The 14,653-nt window shown below is 35.0% G+C and overlaps 1 protein-coding gene across 3 annotated transcripts in view; it reads left to right on the plus strand.

Moving 5' to 3' along the window:
- LOC116169962 overlaps positions 1-14,653 on the plus strand; it is a 36,177-nt gene extending 21,524 nt beyond the window's left edge. The window contains exons 5-9 of one of the 3 annotated variants that reach the window (XM_031486176.1): positions 13,239-13,418; positions 13,469-13,721; positions 13,767-14,071; positions 14,118-14,264; positions 14,319-14,653. In XM_031486176.1, coding sequence (XP_031342036.1) covers positions 13,239-13,418; positions 13,469-13,721; positions 13,767-14,071; positions 14,118-14,264; positions 14,319-14,540 — 1,107 coding nt within the window. In that variant the 3' untranslated portion in view covers positions 14,541-14,653. Of the gene's footprint in view, positions 1-7,888; positions 8,304-13,236; positions 13,419-13,468; positions 13,722-13,766; positions 14,072-14,117; positions 14,265-14,318 lie in introns of those variants that run through there. The other 2 variants (XM_031486177.1, XM_031486178.1) reach the window with 2 other exon arrangements.

Genomic DNA, 14,653 nt, shown 5'->3' on the forward strand with positions numbered 1-14,653 from the left:
AATGAGAGGGCCCCCACTCGTATTGCTAAGATGTTAAGAACTACAATCCGCACGAGACGAGTAAGCAACAGATACAGCGAACGATCTAACTGCATTAGGTACCTACTCCACGGAGACAGAAATACCCACTCGCACACACAAACATCAAAACATCAAATAAAAGAGCCCCCCTTCGTATAGCTAACGCACAAGAACTGTAGCGAGCCACGAAACAGAAAGTAACAGATACAGCGAACAATCAAACTGTATTAGGTGCTTCCCTCACGGAATTGTTACGGGTCAATCGAACAGAGCAACATCACACCGATAATCAACTCCTCATGAATAACAGAAGTAAATTACTTAATTAAACAAAATAATGGCATAATCATCTGTACAGTATTACACAAACATGATTCATCTAACGGTACTCACTCAAACAAAGGCATGGAGTACGCCGTGATTCAGATATCGTAGTTTATGCAAAATCAACAAAATGTAAATATCACATTGTGGCAAGAAATTCAATGATTAAATATCTAGTACATACATCTTCAAAACACCACCACCAAAATAATCAAGAATAATTTAAAAAACCGGGAAAGCGTGTGTCTTCCGTCGACCTCGTCGCCATCTTCTCCATATTCTCCCCTAGCTTCGTTACCAAAATCCCCTAGTATTCGGCATCTGCGCAAAACGGTCGTTGGTTATATACAGAGCATATTATATTTTTGTTTCGGATGTAAATGTGTGTTGCCTAACCATCAGGGTGGGTTATCACAATGTGAAAACCAAAAGAAAAAGACCGATGTTGCCCTGCTGGCCGAAATACGCTCTAGCACTTCGCACTCGGCCCAGGAAACCTTTTTAGGAAACAGATTTTATATTGGTACAAAGTAGATATAAGGACGGAGCCAAAAAACTTGGTGGGATACCAGGAGCTGATATATTCAGTGTTGTCATAATCTCTTCTTTTAACTTCTGACACTTTGCACATATGTACTTTGATTGGTAGGTAAACAGTATTAATTTACATTGTTACAAGTTTTCTTTAAAATGTAAATTTACCGATATTTTTTGCAACTTTCACAACTTCTGACAACCTTTTAGCTTTTTCTGCTGCATTTGTTTGCAACGAGTGATCGTTGAAGCAGAGTACGTTGAAAGTGTCGTGCTGAGTTTCTTTGTAACGGCAAAATCTTATTGTTTGCAATTAATTTTTTAATAATGAAATAATACCACGGCTAGCTCAGTAATGAATAAACTTTCAATGACTCTTAGCATGCGGAAAGTTGGTATGCACTTTATTTCTCCTTATAATCTCAAAATCAAAACATGAATCTTTGGTTTGATCACTCTTAAATAAATACCCATGTAAATTGGAGTGCTGGAATACACATATTAATGAAAATAATATCCGTCCAACTGCACTTTTTTTACATTTTTTTGTGATGTAAAATATCGAGGTGATGCATGTAACAAATACACAATAAAATCTCAAACCATATCACCATAATGTAATTAATTATCTAGAATAAACTCCTGTAGGTCGACCTCTTCAGGAAGTTGAATTGACTTTAAGCGTAAATTTTTTTGCAAATGCCCAAAACGATCGTTCTCGAATTAGACGAGGAACAGACGGACAAAACCATCACATAGCTAGTTCTTCCTCCTTTTTCTATTAATTTGACGTTGTTCCCTTACTTCCTGCAATGTCATTTTGTCCTCCGAACTGCTTTGAACATTTTCATCAACATAATTCATGTCAATATCTTATGGCGTACAAACCAGTGTACCGTTTAGACTTGGGGGGCCGTTCTGATATGATTTGCAAATAACCAAAATAAGTTTATACGTCCAATAAAACGTTTTTTTACAAAAAATGGTTCATACGTGTTTTTGATATGATACCTTCGATATGTAATTATTTATCTAGAATAAACTCCTGTAGGTTGACCTCTTCAGGAATGTTAAATTGATTAAGCGTAAACTTTTTATGCAAAATGCCCAAAACGATCGACGATTCTGTTTTTATATCAGTGTATGACTGCTCATTGAAGTTAAATTTTGAGAGATGGTTGACTACCCAAATCAGTTTAATAATTGAACTTTTGTTTATTCACTTTGCACCATTTGCCAATTTTCCGCAGTACCGTTTTATTTATAATCTATTAACCCTGTATACCTACACAAGAGACGTGCACGAATTTGGGTAGTAAACTTGTATTTTAATCATAACTAGCCATTCCAAATATAGACATAATGATCGTTCTGCACCTTGAACCACAACGCTTTCGTGGTAATAAAATATCACGCACATCTACACGGCTGACAATTCTTTCGTATACTTTGATTATATGGCTTCGTCTCGAATCTTTAATTGAAAATGAAATTTTATGCGATCTAAAAAATGCCGCGCTCAACGCACATGTAGTTTCGCTTCGAAAATTTGGCGAACAATTTAATATTACGCTATCTAAAATGTCGTGCTCGAGTTACATAGTTTTGCCTTGAAAAGGTGGCGAAGAATCTTTCTCTCCCACTTAATTTTTAGTTATGTACTCGTCAAGTTAAAAAAAACGGAAACGGACCCAACGAGAACCACGTTTCGGGTATGTTTTTTATACAGGCAACAATGTGGCGTTTCGACTCTTATCTAATTTTACACTCGCTTCTTATCTTAACGCACATCTCATCCATTATGAGACGAAAAAGTCTCCAAATATTGCTGTCATCTTTTAAAATATGCCTCTTATTTGTTGAAACCCCTCTTCTTCTTGGGTACAGAAAATATCATGGGGAGTTCTTCATCTTCCTCTTCATCTTCTAAATCATCACAGGATCGCTATCGCCCTGCTCTTACTGGTTTGTTGGATTACTTCATCCAATACTTTTTTGTTTTTTTTTAATAGAACAGCTTTTATGAAAATAACTTTCACAACTGAAACACTTAACCTTTTTAAAATCGCTGATTTTTTACAAAAACCGCCCTGATGCATTGCAGACATGCCGTTATTTTCCACCATCTTGTATAATATGCTGCAAAGCAATGCGCCTCTGAGATCAGAAACTGCTCACAAGATATTTGACACTTTCAAACTGAAAGTATTGCTCTCAATGCTATTCTTACAATACATAAATTAAATGGTGGTAGTGGTTTGCATTTTGATATTGACAGCAAGATCAAATATTTATCTTTTTGAGCATTTTGTCTTTTGCGGATTTTATAACGGACACTTTTGAGAAAAAGACTACTGCAATAAATTACCAGTTGAAAAGTATGCGTATGATTTTATTGTGAGTGGACAACAATTTTGAAGTGGCGCTCGTTGAGTAATACGGTAAGTGTGCAAATCAATTATAAGATTCATAATTACAGATTTTAGGCTTTAGCTAACCTGATGGGAAGCCAGGTTTAATTGTGTTACATGGAAGTAAAAATGTATGACCGAATGGATGATGGAATGACACTTATGAATGTGTATCTGCTTCTATTAGTAAAGTTCATGGTTGGCTACCGACTTTGCTGTCTAATTAGACAAATACATAAAACTGCCATCACTTTATCGAACATTGTTATTTATGGACGTGGAGAAAATAATAGTGTTGTCACATGTAATTGCCAATAACAACTCCACCTACTTCTTGCGAGTGAGTTACTGTAAGGACTATCTTTAACTATGGTCTTTTGTAAACATTTTCTTCAAAATTCCGACCCTAAGGTGATGAAGATTTTAACACCCATAAACTTGTAACAAATATAGCAAACGAGCTCATGGGTCACTGAAAATTGAATTAGTTCTTCCTTTCTCTGTACATGATAACTCGTGACCTGTTTTGAATTTTCCAATTCGGTTTTCAGTAAGTATTAAGTTTTATCATGACCCAAGCAAGAACTGATTAAATTTTCAGTGACCCAAGAGCTTGTAACAGACGGACGGACCCACAGGAGCTCCTGGGTCACTGAAAATTTAATCAGTTCTTCTTTGGGGGATGATAAACATAATACTGAAACGGGATTGAAAAATTCGAAACCGTTTGTTAGTTATCGTGTACACAGACAGATGGACGAGCAGACAGAAAGTTCATAGTTGAAATTTAATTCATTAATTAATTTTAAATTCCAAGAGCAATTCTTGACCAGACAACAATAGTTAGATATGTACCAAGTTTGCTGTCTGTACTATTTATGCGCATTTTCTTTATAAATATGTAACATGTGGAATGATTAAAACTTAAAAGTAAGGCTACATTCGTTTCCTTTCACGCAGTGGTCTTCAAATAAGATATTTATTCAAGCTCAGAATATTTTTTGTCCTTTTGGTTGCACCATTTTAGGGTAGGAATTTAAAAAAATGTGTGCAGCGTGGTTTAAATTAATGACTCACCATTGGGATCTCCTCGACGGTGAGAGATGTACTGTACAGGTTAAATGTGGGCAAAGTTACTCCTTTTTGTTACTAAAAAAATGCATTTGAAATTTTTATAAAAAATATCTGAATATAACTGAGATATCACCAAAAAACTGCAAATGTCAAATTTCGTTTTCATTTACTTCTATGGGTATTTTTTCGGAGAATCTGAATCTGTTTATCACTCATATGGACGCCATATTGAATTTTTACGAATAGATAGAAGACTAATGGCCGTTGCACCGACAAATTTAAGTGGAGCTTAGCTTAAGCGTAACTTAACATCCATGGCAACGATTATTGAGACAATGGTTGCCATGGATGTTAAGCTACGTTTAAGCTAAGCTCCACTTAAATTTGTCCGTGCAAACGACCATAAAAAAAATAATAGTGTCACTTCATGCCTTTACATAAATTTACAAGAAAAATTTCAAAATCAAATAGTTTACATTCATTTCTCAACAAAACATCCACGGATAACTAGATCTTGCTGAATCAACATGGCTATGATGGCGATGGATTTAAATGAATTTCTTTTTTTTTTTTGGAAATTATGATAACAACATAGAAAGTGATAACGGGAACCGTCCATTTCCAACTGTTGAAGCTACGGAGAAACCGTTGCGGTGATCCCAACGGTGAGCCACGAATTTGAACCACCCTGTGCAAGATCAGGACACAATTCCTATGTTAAGATAAAAAGATGAAATGTAGATTTTGGAATTTTGGAAAACTAGTTATCAAACAAACAATTTAGGTAGGTCTGTTTATTGGGAAAAAATGCTTCTTTTGCTACTGTCTACAAATTTTTTTGTTATGGTTATCTGTCACGCTCGGTATAACTGCTACACCACGATTTTGAAGGTCAGAAAAGTTGGCAACACATTGTAAGCAGGATCACTTAAACTCGGTGCCGCCATAATCCTACTTTAAAGTCGGGTCAGCAGCACCACTTATTCGAGATATGAATTTTTGAAATTTTGTTTCTAAATTTCTTCCCAGCAACACATTGGAAGCAGGACTCTAAGACCATCCTGCTTATGCGGAAATACATCCACATCATCCTGCTTCAAGTTTTAGGTCACGGTGAGGGTGCTGCTAACTTGAAATTTGAAGCAGGAGGAGGATGGTAGCAAGTAGGATAGTGCAAACCCTTACCTGTTTTGCCACCTTCCTTGACCTCGATTTTTACAAACTTTTATTCCGAGTCCAGGTTTAGTAGATTAGGACATTACAATCTTCTGTTGAAAAACATACAGGGAGATGATAATGCATGCGACATATCGTGTAATAATTATGATTTCAAAAACTAATAAATTGTGCTATTTTGATACTATTTAGTGCTATTTTCTTAAATACCATTAACTTGCTATTCAACGTTTTATTGAATTTTTTTAAAAGTATTGAAGTGTATGGGGAAATTTCGAGGGAAATTTAGATGTGTGATTACATAGATGTGAATTAAACGGGAATATGACCTTAGCTGTCTCACTCTCATAAAAAAAAAAAAAAACCAAAACGTTCCAGTGGCGTCAAAGTGAAAAGTAATAAAATGTTCGAATTTAAAGTGTTGGAGTTATTTATTTATGAATGTTTATGACCTTGCTTCGATCTACTATTGCAAGAATGACAAAATTAAATGCAATCTATTACATTCACAATGAAGTAGTAGTTTATCCAAAGCGATGTGGTAGACATTGTCATTCTAGAAGATTCAGATGAGCAGGAATAAAATGGTGTGATGTGTCCCTGCAGTATGAAGGAGCAGTGGCGGGGTAACGATTGTAAAATACAAACAGAGTGGTTGCAAGAATGAATTGGACCATAGGAATATTCCTCTTCAAGGTTGATTCGGGCTATCAAGCACCCACATCTATGAAGCATTTTCTAGAGCTCAAAAGGTACCCCTATGTTAGGTTTGTTATTCAATGGTATTTGAAATGTAATATTAGCTACCACAAGAAAATACACTTTAAGCAATGAAATATCCAGGTTGTTTCATTCTCAAACAAATACTGTGGAGCAACACAGATTTAAACAAATAAATACCACAAGGTTTAGGTTTAGTCTTGGGTACATGTTGATGCAACATATTCATCATCGCAATATCATCAATTGTGCAATAATTCCATTTAAGCAAAAATAGCGTAGATATTATCGTCTCTGGATAACTGGGGAAATATCGAAAATTATCTTTTTTTTTTACTTAACTTCCCTTCATTTTTGCTTCTCTTGTCTATCAACGGAAGGTAACAGGAGGGAAGCATTCTTCATTTTTCAAGTTACTATCTTGAATGGAAGACCTTAGGAACAGATAAAATACAAACAATCCATATACACTGTGTCTAAGACAAAGGATATCTATCATGAAGATCTTGGAAACCATAGAAGATACGACGATGGTCAAATTAGAGAAAATTTGCCTACTTAAAGAGTAGTTATCATGCTTTAAAGAAAATTGGAAAATTCCAATTACTTCCGATGATATGTCATCAATACAGCGTTTCGTTTCAGAGAAATCATCACGAACTTTATTTTTTATATGGCACACAACAAAAGTACATACTGTATTGGTTAGCATTTTTTATTACGAATACAAAGATGTACGGCACACAAAAAAAACAAAAGTTGGAAACTGTTGGTTTAAACAGGATGCTGCACCAGCACACAACGCCCGAACCATGTGAGAATACCTATTGGACAATTGGCAATGAGAAAGTATTTTTTTGTATATTTTCAAACATCAGAAAAAAAATAAAAACGAAATCGGCACATTTCAGTTTGTCTGGTACTTCAGAAGTAATCGAAATTTTGTGGTTTTCTTTAAATCATTATAAAAACTCTTTAATTGCGCAACTTTTCTTTAACGATCTTCTATAGTTTCCGAGATCTCCATGACAGATATCCTTCTCTTACACACAGTGTCTTTATTATATTACATTGACCCAGTTAGTGTACAATTTTGAGGTGAAGCATTGCTATTCTTTTTTGGTAACATTTTTAAATTTTGTATCTTTTTCCAATTTCATCCTGAAACGTAACTAGATAACTGAATTGGTAACCCCAAAATAAAGTGACAGGTGAATTGTTAATTGTTTATTTAAGCGTACTGTTTATAGCGCAAAACGTTGATGTTAATTGTAATCGAATGCAACTTGCATTTTTTTGCAATTGCAATTTTTTAATTAATTTTTGAGTAACATTTTGACTTTTGCTGATCGTCCGAGTCAATACACAAGAAAGGTAAGGGAATGATTTCGTTGCGTTATTTGATTGTATTTCCATGTTGCTCAAAAACTGACAATGGTCATCCCTCAACTTCAGTTTTCACTAAAATGTACCCACCCCAAATTTAATACCATTAGGGTTTGGGGAGTCGGTCGGTTATAACGTAACTGTATTTGCCCTCTAAAACTATATGACAGACAGTAAGAATAATTTATAGTTACGTGTAACTCTTTTACTAAAAAATGACAGAATAGAAATATTTTTTGCAGTGATCGTTCGTTACCGATTCAACTAAATGTTGGTTCTCCATTACGAAGATAGTGGCCGGCAGGAGTGTGTGAAACTAAGTTACTAAAACCGGACTGACTATACATTGTGTTTAAGTTTTATTTTTGCTAAAAAATTGTTGTTAATGCGTTAGTAATAAAAATTACTAATGTTTTTTTTGTTATATCAACGTTTAATATGTTTAAGTTTCTATGTATAATATTTATGTCATGAAGTTGTATTTTTGATACTATAGATTTAATTGTAGTGTATAAAATGGCTAATGCTTGTTAACTGATCAATTCTTGAGGTTAGTTGATTGGTTTAGGTGCAATTTGTGATTAGTGTAATCTCAATAGGTCATTTTTGCTTTAGATTTTTATATTTTTAAATCGTATTACTAGAATATATATTTTTTTTGTTATTTGATATCAGAGATTTTGTACACTTTCAGATTCTGTGTAAAACTTTGAATTTAGTAAATTACCTTTTATTAATAACTGTGGGTATTTTTTTTATGTATAACAATTTTGCTCTGTTCAAAATGCTGAAGATGGGTCATACTAAATATAGCTAAATTTGTTTCAGGTCACTGCTTTAATACAATTTTTTATGACTGCAAACAGTCAACAAATTACAATGTTTTACTATCTCACAAACTGTCTCATCTCCTTTTTTGAAAGTGATGGCAGTTTTTTGTTCTTTTCGAAAATGTACAGGGATATTGATTATAAATTACCCAATAGATATTTTTGTTATTATCGCAGGTATTCAAACATCTCAAATCACAGTGGCCCACCATAGCTTAGGGGTACAAAAAATTCGGTATACATATTTTTTAAATAGAACTGCCCATATTTGTCTGAATTCAAAAATATACTTGGCTTTTGGAAAATTATTCCATCAAAGTCAGCGATAGGACTTCCATAATATTGTTTCTTCTTTCTTCATTTGTAAAAACAACTCATCATACACAGTGTGACATTTAAGTATGTAAAAAAAAATGGCTGGTAGGGAGAGCAAAGCAAAATATCTTTTTATAATTCAGTCATTTTCTATTACATTCTGAAAATTTGCGTTCACAATTTTTTCTGGCTTTTCTGCTTAACGAATTTTTTAGATACTTTCATAAGTTACGAGGATAGCAACTTTCTTATTTTAAATAGAACACCCTGTATTTTATTGCATTTTCGAAATGTACATGACACACAAATGATTGACGTTTGACAGTTTTCTTTTGAGTCCTGTATCTATGACTCCATTGACTTGAATTGCAAAAAGTCTTCCAAAATCAACAATACTCACTACATGCTATACAAGAATGATTTCAATTTTAAATTTTGATCGGCTTTCTACAGGGTGTTTTAAAATGAATGGTCAATTAAAACTTCAAACCTTAAAAAGTTGATTTTTTCAAATGGAACATGCTTTTTTTGCACTTTCAAATGTCGAAAAAATTCTACATCGATCGATTGTTACATTCCCTATATCTATGTCTCATGCTTTCCGTTTTATTTTAGATTTTCTAAAATGATTACTTTTACACTTAATTTTCTTAGGAGGCTTTGAAATAAATGCGTTAGTATACCTGCCAGACAAATCTGTTTATGGTTATAATTGTTACTATTTGTTTTTGATGGTAGTTTATATCACTAAATATGAAAAGAATCCTATTTACTTTAATGAATAACAAGTTAAATAAATGTTACATAACAAACAGAACAGGTTCTACATGGCCACAGTTTTTTTTTCAATACATAATAGGATCCTTCAATGAATGCCGTTGGTAGTCACCTCTCGAATTTCTACTGTATCCATTTTATTAAAAGCTCTTCGAGAAGCAACTGGTGTGACAGTTTAGTGGAGTTATATATGGACCCAATTCACCTGTCTTCAAAAATGTTCTTCAAAGACATATAAGCATCATGGGTAGAATGAGTCGGCGCTCCGTCAAGTTGAAACCAGTAGCTTTCCCAGGTAATGTACAATGATATCACAGTCAAATCTAAATCTAATTGACCATTAGTTTTAAAACACCCTGTAGAAGGGCGATCAAAATTTAAATCATTCTCATGTAGCATCAAGTCAGTATTGCTGATTTTGGAAGACCTTTTGAAATTCAAGTTAACGGAGTCATAGGTACAGGGCTGAAATGAAAAGCAGTAATACGTCAAAAATTCTGAAAAATCTTGGATAACTTGAAAACCTTTGATGCTGGGTATAGGGCAATGTGGTATCAAATTACGTAGATTTCCATGGACATTTCGAAAATGTAATAAAATACAGGGTGTTCTATTTATAATAAGAAGGTTGCTATCCACATCCGGTAAAACAGGAAGTGCAGCAATCGTGATAATATTTTTGTTCGATAGATCATGAAAGCTATTAATGTGAATGTATTTTTTCTTTCGGTCTAAATACCCACACTATCAGTGAACTCAAGTTTACCTTAAGTGAAGTTCGATCTTAATTATCTGAAAGGGCTCATTTAATTTAAATAGGTGGATATTAGTTATTAACCCCAAATTGCGCAGGCGGAGAAGTGAGTCTTTTCTAGTTGGCATTCCGCGCTACACGATCATTTTATCCACATCCAATTTGCATACCAGAATTGTTGTATTGTTTTAGATTAGACCGTAATCTACAGCAACTTGGAATCGGGCAATAAGGGTTGAATTGGATGTATTTATTTTAATGACCTTCATGTAATTAAGTTCGAACTATGCTTAAGGTAAGTGTGCTTGATCTTATACTTTGTTCTTGTATCTATATCTTCAGTAAGATAATGATCAATATTTTTGAATATAATATGTAGAAGGCATCTGTATGTTTGAAGCTGAAATTCATAACAGAAAGTGCACATACGAATTCGATGAAGCTTGGTGTATAAGTTATCACTATGCCAAGCAAGTTTGAATCACACAGGTCAACTACCAGTGACAGGGGTCATAACGGGCTACCAGTGCTAGTAGTCTAAATAAATATAGCAAACTAGCTCCTGGCTATGGCTGTAGCTTGGCATTGCTTATTATATGGCTAATGCTATGCTCATTTCATGCAATTCAGTTCATAACTAACGGAGATCTCAAAAGAGTCTTGCTGAGATGGGGGCTCTGTGACGAAATAAGCCCAACCAATCAGCGGCTAGAACCAGATGACATCACAACTTGGCAATATTCCAGGAGAATTTCACAGGCACATGTCATTCCCTTTCACGTGGGAGTTTGGGCCTCGCGCAAGGTTGTCGGCTTACTTCTACGTGATTGGTTGTAGGTTTGTGACGTATTTAGACTGAAGCGTTTCAAATTCGGACTAAAAACACAGCTTTTCAATCATTTATTTTGGGTTTATTTTACTCGAAAATAAAAATTGAGGATACACGGTTCTTTTTATTTCTAATGTACTTCGTCGATCAGAAATGAAAAATGAAGCCGGGATGCCCCTTTTAAAAAAGAAAAGTGGAGTTCTAGAAGCAACATCAGTTTTTGTGTTTGTTTGTGCGTTCTGTTTGTTGAAAATCGCAATTACAACCGCATATTTTGAATTAATACGTTAAGGTAATTGTTGCAATCGACTTTTTGTGCGTGGTGTGTTATTTCGCCCTGAGCGCCTATTTTTCTTTCACCTTGATTGACTCATTTTGTCAAATAAACTTGTTTCATCTATAAATTTACGTCAATATCGAGATTCTCGTAGCTGGATGGACCTTGGAAAAATTTTTACTTCCTGAAAGGTTTTCGTTGTCTCTCCGTCTGTTTGTCCGTTAGCACGATATCTCGAAAACAAATGGATCGATTATCGATAAAATTTTGCAGGTGGATTCTGTATCATATTTGTAGATTGAAGTTTGTTAATTGGCAATGTAGTACAAAAAAATGGAGGGCCCTTTTGACATCTCTTACCCAGGAGCTCGTTTGTTATATTTAATTTATTGTTGTCACAAATTTCCAAAAATGAACAGAAGTTGTGGCTATACACTGTGTCCAAGATAACGATGTCTTAGCATGGGGGTCTCAGAAACCATAGAAGATACGATGATGTTATTATCATGTTTTTGGGCATTGTGCGCGGGTGCACCATCCTGTTGAAACCAACAGTTTCCAACTTTTGTGTGATGATGATTTCTCTGAAAATCTCTCAACAGTATTTTGTAGGACTCAAATAGTGGCAATGAGAAACTTGTTCAAATAACATCAGAAAAAAATATATAAACGAAATCGTCAAATTTTTGTTTTTCTGACGTATCTTCGGAAGTAATTGGAATTTTCTTATTTTCGTTACGGATTGATAATAATTGTTTTTTTCCCTAATTTGACCATCGTCGTATCGTCTATGGTTTCGGAGATAGGCATCCTTATCTCTGACACAGTGCATACAAGAGTGTTTTTCTTTAAATTTTCTGCTTCAGTGTAAAGTACCCATCAAAAAATTCTATGTAACTAGTTAGCGTTTTTCCAGTACTAAATCTGGGATGTAGGGGTTATTCTCTAAGTCTAAATGACTTCAACATGTTGAGCCTTGTGGCCCCTTCAATTGTTGGGCAGAGTGCAGTTTTTGTGTGGCGTTCAATTGTGCTTCAATAACTTTCATCATTAATCGTGGTTTTTTCTGTAATGTTTTACACCCTCACAGTCGCCATCAATTTTTCAGATAATGACTTGGTTTTGCCTTTTTTTGGGAGCGTACACGGTCCACCTACTGCATTGATTCCTGTTTTGTGAGAGGGTACTAGGCCCGTTTTATCTTTAAAATTAAGGCAGGGCTCCAGCATCATCATGAAGTTGCATCTGTGATCTTACTAAATGGGCTTTATGAATGACGATACCTAACAACCCCCCCCCCTCCCCCAGCGTGGAGTTGGAAACGTAATAAATTTAAACCATGTTGTACCTTGCTACTTCCTGCCCATTGCATTATCTCCAATGACATTTGGGTATCTATTTTGTATACAGGTAATAATCAAATTGAGACAATATTTATATAGAATTTTCTCCCTTAATATGTTGAACGACTATTTCGATGTGGATTTTTCAACACAACCGATCGCATAACACTCACCTGTTAGGATTCTCGCGACCATGTAAGCTAATAAGCGAAATTGTTATAAATAACTTGGGTACTAAAGTTCCTATTTTTGGTTGGACGTAAACACAGAGATTAGAGTGGTGTTTATTTGTAAATAAATCGAAATTGAAGTATATTAATCTACAACGTTAATGCATAATTTTTGTTACATTAATAGCTTTGTGGAGTAGTATCAAAATAGTTTGGTTTATTTATAGAAATTTAGCGAGCGTTTTGTATTACCTTAATTAAAATGTGTAAATTACTAATACGAATTTATACGTTTAGGAACGCAGGCCGTACACTAGAAGAAGTCTTCTCAAAGAATCTATAATACCGGATTTTGATAGCGACTTTAAACCCGTTCCTTTGCCAAATGAATCTGGAAATAGAGATGTTGTTATATATGAAGAAGAAACGCGTATGAGCGCTGATAATAGTAGCCGTGCACAAACGCCCGCCAAGCAGGTATGCGTGGTCCAGTTTGAATGTTATTATGAGGTTAAGTGTGTTTGTAGGTTTTGACATCGACCTCGGAGGTTATTGAGGAGTCGCAAAGCTCCATACAAAGCAATACCACAACGGAAAGTGGTGAAAAACCTCAAAAAGCTCGTAAGGGGACGCGATTGGAGGTGCATCAAGAGCCGGAAGGCGAAGTGATTTCCGCCGATAAATTGGCCGAATATTCTTGGGGAGGTGGTGGTCCCTATATGTTACAGGAGCAAGTCGCTCAGTTTCTCGGAATCAAATCATTTAAACGAAAATATCCTGGTAACTTTGAGAAATAGTGATTAAATGATCTCACACAATTTTTAGGAATTCATAGGCGCCCTGTTGATATGCAAGAGCGCGATTTTATACGCGAAAGTTGTTTAGCGTCCGAGGCAATGTGTGATATGGGATTGACTGCTGTAAAAAGAGAGGATATACTTGACATTATGTACACTGACTTTCAACACAAATATGAGGAGTACTGCAAACATCAACGCGACCGACAAGCAAAAGATGTCTCTAACAAACAGAAAGCGCTAAGTTTGGCGGCCAGTCAGGAAAAAAATAAGATTGATATTGTCGAGCAAGCAGTTCAATCTGCTTTTCAGTGGAATGCTAACTTTAATAAGGTATACTATGAATAATATTACTTTCAGCTGACCACTCACCTTGTAGACTCGCAAAGAACAAAGGCGCGCATGCTTAGATCTTCAAACATTTACAGTACATTATCCTAAAGGCAAAGTAAAACAAATTAATAAACCCCCACCGGGTCCATACCCTCTTGCGTTGGTTCCTGGTCAATACAGTGACTACTACAAGGTGATAACTGCATACATTTTTTTAATACACAAGTTGATTGCATGTTTTTAACAGCGATACACTCCATTTGAGTTGAGTAAATTACCATTAAATACTGTGGGAAGAAAGGCTATGAGCATTTACCATGATACTGAAGACAGCCAGTCCGACGGTTCTGGTTCCGATTCGGATTCGAGTAGTTCCGATTCTGATAGTTCCTACTCGGGATCGTCTGTTGAGGATTGCAAAATGTGTGGACCAGTGCCTCCGACGGCCAAAAAACTTTTGGTACATTGATTATTAAATATAACTTTTTCTATAGATACACAATTTTGTTAAGTATTTAAACATTAATGTGAAAATTCCTTTTTGTAATCTCTTAAATATTAAAGACATAGTTTGCTGTTAAA

This window comes from Photinus pyralis, unplaced genomic scaffold, assembly GCF_008802855.1.
Source record: "Photinus pyralis isolate 1611_PpyrPB1 unplaced genomic scaffold, Ppyr1.3 Ppyr1.4_LG4, whole genome shotgun sequence".
NCBI lineage: Eukaryota > Metazoa > Arthropoda > Insecta > Coleoptera > Lampyridae > Photinus > Photinus pyralis.